The sequence below is a fragment of the Coregonus lavaretus genome (assembly GCF_964263955.1).
Source record: "Coregonus lavaretus genome assembly, contig: HAP1_SCAFFOLD_1417, whole genome shotgun sequence".
NCBI classification, from domain to species: Eukaryota; Metazoa; Chordata; class Actinopteri; order Salmoniformes; family Salmonidae; genus Coregonus; species Coregonus lavaretus.
Genome location: NW_028166711.1, coordinates 57,728 through 75,314, shown reverse-complemented (window position 1 = coordinate 75,314; position 17,587 = coordinate 57,728). Strand labels below are relative to the sequence as shown.

General features: G+C 44.2%; 1 protein-coding gene across 1 annotated transcript; it reads left to right on the top strand.

Annotated features, from left to right (window-relative positions):
* Positions 1–4,792: 4,792 nt before the first annotated feature.
* Positions 4,793–16,529, top strand: LOC311114378 (tripartite motif-containing protein 16-like; the record flags this gene model as incomplete). The annotated part of the gene is made up of 6 exons (XM_084189635.1): positions 4,793–5,374; positions 5,798–5,893; positions 14,159–14,392; positions 14,539–14,698; positions 14,824–14,883; positions 15,120–16,529. The coding sequence occupies 6 exons, from the start codon at positions 4,793–4,795 to the stop codon at positions 15,632–15,634; spliced, it is 1,647 nt and encodes a 548-aa protein (XP_084045761.1). The 3' UTR covers positions 15,635–16,529.
* Between the last annotated feature and the right edge of the window lie 1,058 nt (positions 16,530–17,587).

Genomic DNA, 17,587 nt, shown 5'->3' with positions numbered 1-17,587 from the left:
ATTACATGAATGAAAATAAAATAATGTTTAGCACGCATTAATTAGCATCAAGCCTGTCTAGAGCATTTGGCCATCAATTGTCATCCACATCAGTAAATGTCCTCATTGTTCAGGCACCGCTGTAGAAACCTTTCGGCATGTTGAATCAAAGCTTGACATTGGTCTGCATTGATGTCGTCGCATGCCTCTTCCATGGCCAGAAGGAGGGTGGCACGCTCATGGGGATGGCGATCGTACACCTTCCACCTCCATGATGAAAAAAATAATTTAATAAGGTTGAGGAAGGAGAGTACCGGGGGGGCTGGTATAGGGTCACGAATCAGGGAGGGACCTGAAACCATGCCTGGACCACCTCTGAATGGTGGAACCTGACATTGTCCCACACAATGACATATGTGACCCCTTCACCTTGACAGGCCTGCTCAATTTCATTGAGAAACACAATGAGGTGTGCAGCGTGGTAGGATCCAAGTAATGGTCTACGTCCTACCACACCATCTTCAGAGATAGCTGCTGCTCTTGGAAATGTTTCCCCCGCGTTGTCCAGGCACTTGGACGGACGCCCGTTGGCAGATGAGGTTCCGCCCACGGCACCAAGTTTTGGCCCAGGTTGAAGCCTGCTTCATCAACAAAGATATACTGGTGATGGTTCACAGCAGCATCAAGCACCATCACCCTCTAAAAATATATTTTGGTTAGTTATTTTTACAGTATAGTTCCATTATGATATTGTGAAGTAGCATGTGCATTAATAGCAACAGCAATACAGTGTATTTATATAGTGCTGTAACTGAACATACTCGGCCCGCAGTTGTTTCTCTCAGAAGGCTCCAGGTAAATGTGTTTCATAGATACCTGGTGCCTCTTCAAAAGGCGGGTGATTGTTGGTAGGCTGATGGATGCCACATTGGCAAAGGTGTCATCATTCTCCTCAATGGCCTGCTTTATTTCAGACAGACGTATGTCATTCCTGGCCCTCACCATTTCCACCACTGCCCACTCCTGCTGGTCGGTCAGCACACCACCACCACCATGGGGTCTTCTGTCAATTCTGAGGGTAGAACAAGAGTATACTGTCAGTAGATCATACTGGAAGAATACTGGAACAAGTTATGTGAATTTACATGCATTACAACATGTAATTTATTGTAAATGTAATGGTAAAGCATAGTGCATATCCAGCAGACTTACCGGTTTTCTTGGAGAAAATGTTCTTATGATTGAATTGACAGTTGATCTTTTCAGATTGGGGTGAACTAATCTGGCAGCCTCTGCCATGGTAAGGCCTCTGTTTACCACATGGTCAACAACGATGGCCCGGACTTCATTAGACACAACAGTTCCTTGCCGTCTGCTGTTGTAGAAATATATATGACTCGTGAAGTAGTCAACTCAAACATATCTCACAAGAAACTGGAGCCTGTGAATCCAAGAATTAGACTTTTATTATCTAATAACGAAAGCCGAGCAGTTCCATGAAACGGCTGTCTCTCTCTGTCTTAGACATCCCTTTTATAAACCAAATGCACAAACATGCGTACATGGCATATACAGTTACCCCCGGTTAAGTGATTAATCATTAAGCGCAGTTAGATTAAGTGATGGTCAAATGTATTTAAACAAATGAGAAGAGAATCATATGAAAAGTATTGTGAGCATTGCATTGTAAAAGGCATTTACTTTATATGAAAGGTATTTCTAGATGAAACACTGATTCGGTTTGGTGAAAATGTTTCTGTGTGGTTTTGTGTTTTGTACTTAGTCAATTGAAAATGTGCTTCAAGTTTTGAAGAAAAAAGTAACAGCCTTTTTGACGATCTGTGATGAGTTTTGTTCTAAGAGTTGTGAAATTTTACCACACACTTGTGAAAATAGTACAAAGACAACACTGGGGAACAGGTTGTCTGGAATCCAGTAACAGTGGAAATTGACCCCCTGCTCTCTCTCTGTGAGTTATCAGTGCTCTGTACAGGCAGAAGTTAGTAAGTATGAGACAATCTTTACTGAGCTGATCCGCTCCATTGAGAGAAGGCGCTCTGAGGTGAAGGAGCTGATCAGAGCCCAAGAGAAGGCTCAAGTGAGTCAAGCTGAAGGACTCCTGGAGCAACTGGAGCAGGAGATAGCTGAGCTGAGGAAGAGAAGCACTGAGCTGGAGCAGCTCTCACACACAGAGGATCACATCCATTTCCTCCAGGTAACTCAACTGCCTTGATACATGTGATATGAAGTTGCATTTTTTAATAGTGACAGAATTCGAAATGTCTCCTTAGCTGAAGACCAAAGAAGAGTTGTCCCTCTGTAAGTGATATTCAAACACCCTCTCAAAGACAACATACATGGTCTTTCTTTTACTTATTGGGTTTTGTTGTTCATCAGTCAGACGTCCTCCAGCTGACATTGGATCTGAATACAGCTCATCCAGAACTCAGCTTGTCTGAGGAAAACAGGAAGGTGACAGCCACTGATAAAGCCCAGCCCTATCCTGACTACTGGAGACAGCTGCTGTGTAGAGAGGGCCTGTCTGGAGTCTGCTACTGGGAGGTAGAGTGGAGCGGTGGATGGGTTGAAATAGCAGTGTCATATAGAGGGATCATCAGGAAAGGAAAGGTCCCAGAGTCTACATTTCTAGGTAACAGTCAGTCCTGGACTTTGGAGTGCTATCCCCCCCATGGTAGGGTTTGGCACAATGCTAATAAAACAGAAATATCTGTCCCCTGCTCCTCCAGAGTTGGAGTGTACCTGGACCACAGGGCAGGAACTCTGTCCTTCTACAGCGTCTCTGACACAATGACCCTCCTCCACAGAGTCCAGACCACATTCACTCAGCCCCTTTATCCTGGGTTTGGGATTGGTACAAAATCATATCTCAATAATTACCAGTAGGTACAGATGATTTCAACCATTTCAGACATATTGATGGAGAGCTTCTGGGTTATTAACAGTCTTCCAGTAGGCCTATGATCTGGTTCAATTCCCCTTTTTTAACGTTATTGTAAAAATAAAAATAAAAGCCTGGTCCCAGATCTGTTAGTGCTCTTGCTAAACAGATGGCATGATGGCACATACAGACTGACACTCAGGCTCCAGCCTTTTACTGTCTACCTGATCACCTCTTGGCTGTTGCAATCCTCTGTAAATGTGTCTCTTTTTCTCTTGATGTAAACTGTAGTACTGGCAAACCAGTCAAATCAGAAACTGGGATCATTGTTGATCCATTTATGATCAGATGAGAATAGTTAAATCACCCATGTACATGTATGAATCCAAACAATTCTGTATTCTGAATCAATTACTGAATCAATGTGATCTTTCAATATAAAACTCATCATCATGACATTGGAATTGCTCTGTTATTGAATTGATTGAAACAATGAATCAGCTATTTCCAGTCATCTATGTAGCACTATATCCACAGGGGGAGGAAGTGCAGGGAGATGCCTCTGATATGACTGGGTGTCAGGTGGAAGGAGATCACAGAGCCTGGAACAGTGAAGAGAGGAAGACTGGGAAGAGAAAGAAGCATTCATTTGGTTCAAACGTCTCTTGTCTGTCTCTAATACACCAGTAGGGGGCAGGTACACCAGTAGGGTGTGTGTGTGTGTCTTTCTCTGTGTGTGTTTGTGTGTGTGTGTGTGTGTGTGTCTTTCTCTGTGTGTGTGTGTGTGTGTGTGTGTGTGTGTGTGTGTGTGTGTGTGTGTGTGTGTGTGTGTGTGTGTGTGTGTGTGTGTGCTTACTGATGACTCTGGCGGGGGAGAAGGGTGTTTTCTCCATGGACAGGTAGCAGGAGGTGACACACTCCATGAGAGGGGCCAGCAGCAGCAGAGGTAGGATGCTGATGACGTTCATGGCACCGATGGGCAGGAGGAAGCTGTTCAGGTGCAGGTTAGAGGTCATGGTCTGAATGTAGTAACCTGATGGAATCTGTGGGAGAGGTCAGGCTAACAACAGATTCTAGGACAACTTTATGGAGCAGAAATAAACATTATAGATTTGCCAGTTTTACCCCCAACATCTGAAAAATAATGTATTTGGACTTTCCACTGAAAACAAACAATGACCTGAAAATGTTCTAAAAATCAATGAATGAATGGAACCATTTATTTGTCTCTACAGTTTGAAGGAAGTTTCTAACTAGCATTAGCGCTATGAAGTCTATAGTAACTGCTAGCATGCCATAGACTTCCAGTCATTGCGCTAACGCTAGTTGGCATTGGCTCCCAAAACGACCTCTAACTTCCTTCATACAGGATGCAGAGACATTAAAATGGTGTCCATGAGTTCATCTGACTCTGGGGAAATAGATAAAGGGCTTCATTGCCTAAATCCCGAAGAATCCCTTTAAATTGAGTTTTTCAGTGATTGCAATTATTAATTTTTGCATTTACATTTACATTGTAATAATTTAGCAGACACTATTATCCGGAGCGACTTTCAATTATTGCAAAATGTGAATCACAATTTTAAAAAATGGTATAGAAAAGTATTTAGTATTTTGAAAAGTTTAGTTCAGCCTAGTGTGAATCAAATGACTAAATACTCAGAAGTCATTAAAATACGTATTTCAAATAGATGTAAGAGAAATACTGAACATCTCTGGCTACTACCCAACACTCTGTCACATTTCCTTATCAAAGAAAACACAACCCTTCTACATACAGAGTACACAGTCAAGTAGGAAGCCCCTCCCTGTCCTCTGGTGTAGAGTTCCATGAAACACAAAGTCATCTTTGACACTGAACAGAAAGTAATCTTTGACACTGCCATTGCTTAACCTACGGGAGAGAGCACCAAAATGGCAGAGAATCATGAACTGTTCTGTTGCTCCATCTGTCTGGATCTACTGAAGGATCCGGTGACTACTGCCTGTGGACACAGCTACTGTATGGGCTGTATTAAAGAAAGCTGGGATCAGGATGTTCTGAAAGGTGTCTACAGCTGTCCACAGTGCAGACAGACCTTTACCCCAAGGCCTGTTCTGAACAGGAGCACTGTGTTGGCTGAAGTGGTGGAGAAACTGAAGAAGACAGGACTCCAGGCTGCTCCCCCTCCTGCTCTGTGCTATGCTGGACCTGGAGATGTGGCGTGTGATGTCTGCACTGGGACCAGAAAGCAGAAAGCCCTCATGTCCTGTCTGGTGTGTCTGGCCACTTACTGTGAGACTCACCTCCAACCTCACTATGAATCTCCTGCTTTCAAGAAGCACAAGCTGGTCAAAGCCACCGCACAACTACAGGAGAAGATCTGCTCTCATCATGACAAACTGCTGGAGTTTTACTGTCGTACCGATCAGCAGTGTATCTGTTATCAGTGTGTGATGGATGAACATAAAGGCCATGATACAGTGTCAGCTGCAGCAGAGAGGACTGAGAAACAGGTAAGACCAGAACTACTTGTTGGTGACTGTTTAATAAACAAAGAATTAAAGATACAGTAGGAACTAAGGCTGTTTGAATATGAGAGAAATCAAATTAAATTGATCCTCAGCAGAACAAATATGAACACAAACCTTGAGTATATTGAGTTTGATCCAAATGTATCACCATTTTCTGAAGTCAAACACTATTATCATTCCGAATGCCCTTTTATGAGTCCAAAGTTCAGCCTCAACCCCTTGATACATGTACGCCTACCATAAAAACTATAATCATTCACATAGCAACATGATAAAATAATTTCAAACAGACAGTTCCTCAACATTTTAATCCCTAACTTCTATGGGTACTATGTCACATTACTATACTATTGATCTACTCGACAAATAAAGCTTGATAGCTCATTGAAGAGTGATTCTCCACAGAGGCAGCTGGGGATGAGTCAGCAGAAGGTCCAGCAGAGATTCCAGGAGAGAGAGAAGGAGCTGAAGGAGCTCCAACAGGCTGTGGAGTCTCTCAAGGTGAGTATTGTTGACCAGAGGAGACACACCATTTCACTTCTCTCCTCCAGTCAGAGAGAGAGAGATGCCCCTATCCAATCCCACTGACCCCACTGTTGGGAACAGGCTGTCTTAAAGTCACAAGTGGGGCTACCTCATCACATAACCATGAGTAACCATGAGTGACTCATGTCCGCTATACATTAACAGAGCTCTCTCTCTCTCACTCTCTCTCAATTCAATTAAATGGGCTTTATTGACATGGTAAACATGTTACATTACCAAAGCAGGTTAAATAAATAATAAACAAAAGTGAAATCAATGATCAGAAATTAACAGTAAACTTTACACTCACAAACGTTTCAAAGTAATAGAGACATTTCAAATGTTATAATTCAAGTGAAAACAGAGTGAGTCAGACCAAGTTCTGGAGGTGAAATGGAAATGAATGAGGGAGAGTTAAGTGAGGTAGAAGGTGTGGTGAAGAGCTCAGAACCAGAGCCTGGCATCAATGGACATGATAAAGAAGAATCTGGTGCAGTAGGAGTTACATTTTTGGAGAAAGTGGATCCATACCTTTTGACAGATTCATTTGTGGTTTCAGGGTGGGTGGGAAAGGAGTTGGGTGCAGTTTAATCAGTGAAGGTAACCTGTAGTGGACTTGTGATATTTGTTTGTGTTTCTTCTGACCAGAGGGAGTGGGCGCTCGGTGTCACGCAACTTGGGTCAAGATCTGTTTCTTGCTTTGCTCTTAGGAACAGGACACCATTGAAAGGAGTGATTTCTGGGGTAGCGTTAAGTGTAGAAGTGGAGCAATTAAGGTTGAAGACTGCTGGTGTTTGTGATTCCCGCCGTTTGGTGCAACACAGACCCGGTGGTGAGCGTGGTGAAACAGAGGAGTCACTGTCAGTCCTTTTTGAGTTTTGAGACTTTACCCAAAAAAAGTCATGGTAAGATATATCAGTTATCCTGCTAGAGCTTTTGTGGCGAATCCACTGTGCTGTTTCAGGTGCAACGTTTATGGTCATGTTGCAGCAGTTTGTAGGAGGGAGATTCCAAGATGTGGGAAGTGTGCAGGAGGGCATGGGATAGAGGATTGTGTAGTTTCGGTGGATAAAGTTGTGTGTGTCAACTGTTGGGATGCCCATGTTGCTGGGGATCGGAAGTGTCCGGTGCGAGAGAGGCAGGTTGAGGTGGCTAGAGTCAGAGTAGTGCAGAAGGGGTCGTATGCTGAGGCAGTGAAGAAAGTAGAGGAGGATGGGTCAAGGGTGAGAGATCCTGAGAGTATCCCTGTGAGTAGTAGATCTGTGCCAGCAGAGAGGGATAGGCCAACGAGTAATATATGCTTTAGGAAAGTTAGCTTCTTAGAGTTCATAGCAATGGTTATCAACTGTACCGCACAAATGGAACGTAAATCACAGAAAATAGATGTTGTGGTGGCAGCTGCAGAGAAGTATTTGGGCATACAAGATTAGACTTCAGAAGAGTTACAGGGTGTGTTGAGTGGTGGTGTCCCGTCCTCCCAGGCCGTTGGCATGGTGCAGGAGCAGATAGGGTCAAAGTAGTGGAATGGGGTAGTGGGTATTTAATGAGTGTAGGGTTAGTTGGAAGGGTGTTTTTTGTATTATTATAATTTCCCCTTTTCCCATTTTGTGTCACAAAGTATAATAGATTTATATTATAGTCCAGTTGGGGGCGGTAATGCAACATATTGGATGCCAACCGCCTTTAAACACCAAAGGAGAAGAACCGTTACATTATGTCTATGTACAGTATTGTAATGATGTTAATGTCTCTCTCATTCATTAACTTTCATGGTAGTTGGTTGTGTGGGTCTCTGGTTATGAATAGGGTGCTGACAGACAATTGTTGATGGATATTTATAGAGCTCTGATCAGGACGACAACTGATTACTGGTGTATAGTTTATCGAACAAGGCAAAACTTGGCTTCAGAAGCTGGACAGAATCCAGTATATAGCTTTAAGGATATGTATTGGTGCATTTAAATCAACATCTGTATGTGCCTTACTGGTGGAGGCAGGCGAGATGCCTTTGGATATACAGCGTAAAAAATTGTCATTATCTTATTGGGTTAGGTTGAAAGGCTGTGAGGTTGAGCATCCCACTGCTACTGTTCTAGATGACTGTTGGGAATATACTAGTAGACAAGGCAGTGGTTTTGGTTGGACAGTTGGAAAGCTTGCTGATGAGAGTGGTTTGAGGGAGTTGGAGGTTGGCCCTTCTGTGGTGATAGGGGATGTTCCTCCATGGTTACTCAAAGACCCTGTTGTTGATCTAACCTTGGTAGAGAAAAGGAAAGATTGGTCAGAAGTCAGTGATATAGTGAAACTGGTTGACAATTACATTGGTATACGTTTTTATAATTTTTTACTGCTTTTCACAGATGGATCCAAGAACCCAGATAGTGGGCTCACAGGAGCAGGTGTTTACGTTCCTGAATTTGATGTGCAGATATGTAGAAGACTAACAGATGAACTGTCAGTATACTCAGTTGAACTGTTGGCGATAATAGTTGCCCTCCAGTGGGTGGAGGACGTACAACCTGTTAGAATTATAGTATGCTCAGATTCTCTGTCTGTATTGAATAGTTTATCATCTGGTAAATATAATAGGAGTGACCTGCTATTGGAGGTATTAATGTTATTATGGAGAATTGAGAGATTGGGGGTAGTAGTGAGATTCTGCTGGGTCCCAGCACATAAGGGAATGAAATTGTAGAGCAGTTAGCTAAAAGAGCTTTGAAACGAGATATAATTGATATTAATGTTCCACTGGGTAGAGGTGAGGCCAAATGTAAGATCAGAGACATTTTGATAGATGTGTGGCAGAAGAGATGGTACTCTGAGCACAAGGGCCGGCATTTATATGAATAGTTTACAGTTTTACAGAAAGGTCGATGGACCAAGATTCAAAAGTCAGATTAGGAAGGAAGAGGTGGTGTTTACTTGATTGCGCTTAGGACATTGTACATTGATCTGGTCATTACATCTGGTTGGCAAGCATGGGAATGATTTGTGTCTGGAAGGTACGGTCGATGAAACGGTGGAGCATGTGTTGTTATATTGTTGTAAGTATGTTGAAGAGAGGGAAAGATTGAAGTGTAGGGTCATTGAGGTTGGACGGGGTTGGGGGGGTTGGAAGGGATTTTGGGGATGGGGGGGGTCTATTAGAAGTTAGTAGGGCTCTTCTTTATTTTCTCAGAAGTACTGAGGTAGGTAGGAGGATTTAGAAATGTTGGAAACTGTGATTGACCACACACTCCAGCACAGTAGGTGGCGGCATGCACCTTTAACGTTGGTTTGTGGACCGCCATTATATCATAGAAGAAGAAGTTGTTTGTGTGAGAGATTGTGGTTCGTGAGGAGGGCTACTATTCTTTTTTCTTTTGGTTCTTGCATATTTTCAGAATTTATTTTCTGATGGTGGAGGGTTTGTTTATTGGTTTCCACTGTTTATCGTTTAGAGTTGAGGGGGGAGTAGGGGTAGTTTGTTAGGGCGGCGTGATGGCCTCAACCGAGTGGAGAAGAAACGTTGTCGCTTCGGGTGCGTTCCGGAGAAAGGTGTGGAGGAAGTTTTGCTCATGGTCGGCGAACAGGTTGGAGCAGAACATCTGCACTCTGCATCCAGAATGAACAAGGCGGTGGTCGTGTTAATGAAAAAGGTTTGTCTTGTTGTGAGGGGTGTGTTGGTGCAGATGTCGCCTCTTTCGATAAGAGTTGTGGTGGCTAATCTGCCTCCGTTTATTGCTTCCGAACAGACCGCAAGTAGTTGGTTAGTTTTGGTAAATTTGCAAGTGGTTTTCGTGTGCTCTCGGCTGGGTGCCAAGCGGAATCCGTTAAACATGTCTGTTTTCATAGACAAGTGTTTGTTTCTTAACAAACTTCAAGGTTACACAGGGGAGGGGTGGAACACAGGGTTTGCTAGCACAGATAGTTTTCGGTGTTTCTAGTGTGGGGATCATCAGTTATAGGCTACAAGCAGCAATATGATTGATAGGTAGGACAGGTATTGAACCCAAATAATCCCTACTCAGATGCGCTAACCTCAACCCTAGTAAACATGCATTATAAAAACCTTCTATAGAAAATTATCTCATATTGGGAGTAAATAGCCTCTGAATAGAAAAGAAAAAACACTGCATCTTCCAGCCCACCAATAAATGACATAATGCAACCTTGGCGGTTAGCATATTTACCTCAACATGCCCCTCGCTTGCGTGAGAAGGCAGAGTGCTCGATGCTGGTTGATGAATTTGACAATTAATGTACTAGGAAAATACGTTTTTGTCGACCAGAGGTGACTGAATTAATGTTCAGGTTTATTGATAATCATTATAGTAATGAAGTATAATTTCAAAACATGACCATAAAAACAGGTAATAATAAACATGAATCATCATTATATTACTTCACAGTAATGTGTTTTCAGTCCTTCCTCTTGCGTTAGCAGTGTGGAAAGGGACAGTAAAAAGCTCAGGCAGGAGTTTTCCTGTGAGGGGGAGTGGTGGTGTATCCAGGGAGAGAACTAAACTAATCTTCTGAAATGTCATTCATGGTCTTATGCTGCCATCTATTGGAATTATTTAGCAACTGCAGTAGTAATAAAGTGTATATCCTTACTAAAGTAGTAATTACTTAGAGTTGCAGAATATATTGAGGGGGTACCAGGAGGGAGGAGAATAGAGCAGGGTCAAGTGGTGGTGGTACCAGGAAGGAGGAGAGTAGAGCAGGGTCAAGTGGTGGTGGTACCAGGAAGGATGAGAATAGAGCAGGGTCAAGTGGTGGTGGTACCAGGAGGGAGGAGAGTAGAGCAGGGTCAAGTGGTGGTGGTACCAGGAGGGAGGAGAATAGTGCAGGGTCAAGTGGTGGTGGTACCAGGAGGGAGGAGAGTAGAGCAGGGTCAAGTGGTGGTGGTACCAGGAGGGAGGAGTGTAGAGCAGGGTCAAGTGGTGGTGGTACCAGGAGGGAGGAGAGTAGAGCAGGGTCAAGTGGTGGTGGTACCAGGAGGGAGGAGAGTAGAGCAGGGTCAAGTGGTGGTGGTACCAGGAAGGAGGAGAGTAGAGCAGGGTCAAGTGGTGGTGGTACCAGGAGGGAGGAGAGTAGAGCAGGGTCAAGTGGTATTGGTAGCAGGAAGGAGGAGAGTAGTGAATGGCCAAGTGGTGGTGCGCAGGCCGTGGAGAAAGCGGTGGTGGGGAGGGTTGCAGCTGGGCTACATGAGCTGAGGCAGGTTTCTGTAGTAACAGAGACTCCGGTGGGCGAAGGCAAATATTGCCTGTCATTGGGGAAGAGGCTCTGATCAGGGGGGAAGTGCAGGGGGGCAGAGACTGGGGAGGAGGAGGACGGTACCGTGCCAATGGAGGAAGAGGAAGAGGGGGGAGGTGAGTCTGCGGGAGCGGAGGACAAGGCGGTCTCGTTTTCAGACGGCTCATTGGATCCAGAGCTGACAGACAGTCAGGCTGAGGGCCCAGTATATACGGTGAGAGAACTTTCTAGGTTCCTGATGGAGACTAAAGGGGAAAAAGAAGGTTCTGCTGGAGTCTTATTTTATTGATCCTGGAAGGTTTATAAGGTCAGTACAACACGTGATGAAGAATGAGGGGTTTAGTGTCCTCTCACCCAGGAAGCGGTATAGGCTGAGAAAATGGGTCATGGGTTCTTAAGGGCATGTCTTCAGAATCTGCTTAAATTGATGTTTTTTTCTGGCATGGCGGCTTTATGGGCTTCTCTACTGGTTTCTGATTGTGGTGATTTCCCTCCCACCTCTTATGGAGATTTCACGGTTAGACTTCCTTAACATGAACGCCGGCAAAGACTGGGGGAATATGTAAACCAAAAACATTTAAATGCCATGGCAGAAATCTTAGTGCAGGGGTAGCAAAATAGGTGTGTAAGGGTAGGTTGTTAGTGTTTAGAGCCCAAATAATGACCTTGTCTTTGCTTTCATGAATGTGTCTGCACCTGGTCCTCTGTAGCTCAGCTGGTAGAGCACGGCGCTTGTAACGCCAGGGTAGTGGGTTCGATCCCCGGGACCACCCATACACAAAAAAGATATATATATATATATATGCACGCATGACTGTAAGTGGCTTTGGATAAAAGCGTCTGCAAAATGGCACATTATATTATATTATAGTACAGGGCTCAGTTCTCTGTTTCACCAGAGGGGTTGGAAAAACAGAGTGGGGAAACCAAGAAAATTCCTTGTTTTACGTTTGTCTGATGGGCGGGTAACTTCTGTTGTGGGGGAGATGAGGGAGCCTGATGGGTGGGTAACTTCTGTTGTGAGGAGATGAGGGAGCCTGATGGGTGGGTAACTTCTGTTGTGGGGAGATGAGGGAGCCTGATGGGTGGGTAACTTCTGTTGTGGGGAGATGAGGGAGCCTGATGGGTGGGTAACTTCTGTTGTGGGGGAGATGAGGGAGCCTGATGGGTGGGTAACTTCTGTTGTGGGGGAGATGAGGGAGCCTGATGGGTGGGTAACTTCTGTTGTGGGGAGATGAGGGAGCCTGATGGGTGGGTGACTTCTGTTGTGGGGAGATGAGGGAGCATGATGGGTGGGTAACTTCTGTTGTGAGGAGATGAGGCTGTGGAGTTGTACTCTGATTCATAGAGGGCAGATCTCTGTGGTCCTCTGTAGCTCAATTGGTAGAGCATGGCGCTTGTAATGCCAGGGTAGTGGGTTCGATCCCGGGGACCACCCATATGTAAAAATGTATGCACATGACTGTAAGTCGCTTTGGATAAAAGCGTCTGCTAAATGGCATATTATTATTATTATTATTATTATCCTGGGTTTTCTCAGGTTCTGCTCACAGACCTTTCCAAACTCTCTGTCACAGAGAATTCAAAATAGACATTTCCCTGGCCTTTCACAAACTCTCAGCTGCTGTCTCTCAGACGGTCTGCATGTGGATTTTTATGAAAAGTTCTGGGGAATTATTTTACAGGACGTGTGTTGTGTGAGTGCGTCGGGGTGGGGGAGCTGTCGCTAAGCTGTAGACGGGAGGCTTTGACTCTCCTGCCCAAAAAAGGGATTTGAGCGACATAAAGAACTGGAGGCCTGTGGCATTGCTCTGTTTGGACTATAAGGTCTTTGCCAAGGTCCTCGTTAACAGACTGAAGTCCCACCTGGACTCTATTGTACAGAAGGACCAAACGTACTGTGTACCAGGACGCTCAAACACAGACAATCTGTTCATAATCAGGAGAAAGCCTTTGATAGGGTGGACCATGAATATCTGTTCAATGTGTTGTTTTGGTTGTGGGGAGAATTTTGTGGCCTGTGTTCAAATGTTAAATAAATAAATATAAATAATATGCCATTTAGCAGACGCTTTTATCCAAAGCGACTTACAGTCATGCGTGCATACATTTTTGTGTATGGGTGGTCCCAGGGATCGAACCCACTACCCTGGCGTTACAAGCGCCGTGCTCTATCAGCTGAGCTACAGAGGACCACATAGTTCTGCCCTCTATAAATCAGAGTACAACTCCACAGCCTCATCTCCTCACAACAGAAGGACCTGCAGCGCAAATTAGTGATTTTAAATTAGTGCACGCAAATTAGTGCACCTCAGCAGCTTCCAGGCGTTCTGCTTGTGGACCATTGCAAGTTAGTAAACATTTTATGGTCAGGGTGGCAGCGTTCTGACTCCCTCAGTGTCAATGTTAGACACATCAGGAGCTTAGCAGGAGTGAAGGGGCATCAGTGGCAGGGGGTTGTGGGGGCTGAGAGCATGGCAGGGTATAGGTGGAGGGTGCTCTATAAACTCCCAGTGCTGGAAAGGTCAGGGGTCGTCCAGTGGAGGGTATTACATGGAGCCCTGGAAACCAATAGCTGGTTGGCTCGGGTTGACCTGGGAGTTGGGGAGGGGTGTCCGTTTTCTGCAATGACAGACTGTTCATCATGTTTTTTCTGTGTTGCCAGGGTAATGCCATTACTGTTGACGCCTTAGGGTTGAGTTTGAGTTGTACAAAATGATCAACAGTGTGGAGATGTTTCAGGAGGTATGGGGGCTCAGGGGGGCTGTCTGTACGGCTGGAGAGGAGGGGTTGGATGGACGGTTGGAATGTGGTGCTGGTTGGTGTATTGTACTGTGGTGTTGGGTACTGGATAATGTGATTGTGTGGAGGTTGTGGTGGCACGCAATGTGCTTTTAGGGGTGGGGGTGTTAGTGTAATGAGGATGGCTCATTAAAGTAAGACAAGTCAGTCTCTCTCTCTCTCTCTCTCTCTCTCTCTCTCTCTCTCTCTCTCTCTTAACAGAGCTCTGCACAGGCAGCAGTGGAGGACAGTGATAAGATCTTTACTGAGCTGATCCGCTCCATTGAGAGAAGGCGCTCTGAGGTGAAGGAGCTGATCAGAGCCCAAGAGAAGGCTCAAGTGAGTCAAGCTGAAGGACTCCTGGAGCAACTGGAGCAGGAGATAGCTGAGCTGAGGAAGAGAAGCACTGAGCTGGAGCAGCTCTCACACACAGAGGATCACATCCATTTCCTCCAGGTAACGCAACTGCCTTGATACATGTGATATGAAATTAAAACTCTCAATCATTTGGTTCTGCTCTCTCCCTCTCTCTCACTCTCTCTCTCTCTCTCTTCCTCTCCCTCTCCCTCTCTCTCTCTCTCTCCCTCTCTCTCTCTCTCCAGAGTTATCAGTCTCTCTCCGGTACCAGTGTATCTTCAGACTTACCCAGCATCGTTGTCCGTCCTCTTCAGTACTTTGGAGATGTGAGTAAGACTGTGTCTGAACTGAGAGAGAAACTAGAAGACGTCCTTAAAGGAGAATGGACCAAGATCTCCTCTACAGGTGTGTTGAAAATAATAAGAACATCAACTTTAGACCATTGAAAGTTCCCTACTAGTCATATACATGTGGAATATGGTATGATGATAACATTCCCTCTCTCTGTGAATGTGTTTGTGTGTCTGTAGTGAATATAGTGGATGTTGTACTGCCACCAGAGCCCAAGACCAGAGAACAGTTCTTACAATGTGAGTCTCTTTATTCTGAAGTAGCTAACAGTCTCTTTTTACTGACACTCCTAACAATCCCTCTAGAAATATATAGCAATAGTAGATCTAATCAAAGACTGGGTATCTATCTGACTCCTCATATTTCTCTGATTTGATCTCTGCTGTGCTCTAATCAAAGACAGGGTAGATACAGTATCTGACTTCACTTATTGTTCTAACTCCCCTCATTGGTCTCTGCTCTGCTCTTCTCCCAGATTCCTGTCAGCTCACACTGGACCCAAACACAGCACGCACACTCCTCTCTCTGTCTGAAGGGAACAGAAAGGTGACACGTACAGACCAAGTCCAACCATATCCTGATCATCCAGACAGATTCACCAACTACTATCAGGTTCTGTGTAGAGAGGGTCTGTCTGGATGCTGTTACTGGGAGGTGGAGTGGAGTGGGTGGTGTGTTGTTACAGCAGTCTCATATAAAGACATCAGCAGAACAGGGACAGATGGTGATTTTGGATACAATGACAAGTCCTGGAGTTTACAGTACTATAGTGGTAGTTATTGTTTCATACACAATAATGTTGTGACTAAAGTATCAGGCCCTCAGTCCTCCAGAGTAGGAGTGGACCTGGATCACAAGGCAGGTACTCTGTCCTTCTACAGTGTCTCTGACACAATGACCCTCCTCCACAGAGTCCAGACCACATTCACTCAGCCCCTCTATCCTGGGTTTCATCTCTATAATGGTACTGCTGAGCTGGTTAAACTGTAGTAGGGTCCACATAGATACTAGTCATGCTGGTGTAGTCTATAGCTGAGCTGGTTAAACTGTAGTAGGGTCCACATAGATACTAGTCATGCTGGTGTAGTCTATAGCTGAGCTGGTTAAACTGTAGTAGGGTCCACATAGATACTAGTCATGCTGGTGTAGTCTATAGCTGAGCTGGTTAAACTGTAGTAGGGTCCACATAGATACTAGTCATGCTGGTGTAGTCTATAGCTGAGCTGGTTAAACTGTAGTAGGGTCCACATAGATACTAGTCATGCTGGTGGTGATGGTCCCCAGATGTGATGATTCATTCTGCTCTGTTTTTATGTACAATGATTTGATTGATTTGATCTTCAGAAGATGTTATGAATTACAATTCAATGCATTCATATTTTTTGTAAGTGCAACGTTTTAATCTTATACATTTACATTAATCATGATGTATGCTGTTAATGTATGTTGGTTGTCATTCAGAACCATTGAAATGTTTTCTCAATTGGTTCTCTGTCTCAATGCAATTTTCCTCAGTATCATGGAACAGGTAGTGTTACTTACTTGCTAATTGAACTATATGGGCCGGTTTCCCGGACACAGATGAAGCCTAGTCCTAGACTAAAAAGCATGTTCAATGGATATGTCCGGGACACCGGCCCTACATTTGGCATCTTTTATTCTCCCATACTGCTCAGTCAAGCAATATTAAACCTGTCCAGCAAGTGGTGAAATTAACCAAACAATAAAAACATCAGCTATCTTGACTTGCCACTCAGTATATCATTAATGTTCAGAATTGTACTTTAATATCATTGGAGATTGATGGTCTTTTTAATCCACTATCTAGAGTCAGGAACAGATGAAGTTAGGTCTGCTACTGTTCAGTTATTAAATATGATGCATGGTGATGGGAAATAAAAAATACATCTAGTAGTAGTTTTCCTTTGCCATTTATTCCAAGGTGTGTCTTTAACTTGTAAATTGATTGTGTTGAAGCTGGCATGTGGTGTGGATGATAGAATAGAGTGAATAGAGGAGAGAAGAGAGGAGGAGAGAACATAATATAGAAGACAGATAAGATAGAGAGAGAATTCATACCCAGGGGAGTTACTGACTCTTGCCCAAATGACACCCTGTTCCCTACGTAGTGCACTAGGCTACTTCTGACCAGATCTAAAGTAGTGCACTACATAGGGAATAGGGTGGAGATTTGCTCACTGTCATTAGAATGAAGATTTCCATACAGGAGTTACTGTCTCTGTCCCAAATCTCTCCCTGTTCCCTACGTAGTGAACTAGGCTTCTTCTGACCAGATCTAAAGTAGTCTTCTAGATTTTACATGTTTTCTCCCTGTCGTTAGAAAATGACAATATGGTAATGACTTTAGTGGTTTCCTCCCCCTTTGTTTTTATTGGTTGTGTGTTATGTGTGTTGTTGTGTTAGGTTTTCCCCCTGTGTTCCTAATGGAAAATCCATTAACAATGAATCACAAACAAATTATATTCCAGTTGTGTTTAGACAACTTCATGGCTGACATCCCCCAGTTCTGTTAAGACCCATTGAACTGGGTCACATTCTAAATGGTCACTTGTATTGATAGTCCATACTGGGCCTAACTGGGGTTAACCATACTGGAGGGTTTCTTTCTGCACACATATTCCCTCATCTCCAGAACTTTACCTGATGTCCCGTATCTATCTCTCTCTCTCTCTCTCTCTCTCTCTCTCTCTCTCTCTCTCTCTCTCTCTCTCTCTCTCCAAACCGTATAGAAAGCAGACAACCTCAATATGGTTCCATTCCTGTAGTTATCAGGACACATGGGGTGTGGAACTATTATCTCCTTTCTAAGTGTGAACTTGTCCACTTCCCTTCATGGATTTAAAAGGAAATGACTGGTATATGTAAACTCCCTCTACCCCATGCCAACACCAATCCAATGCTGTACAATTAATTCCATAGCTT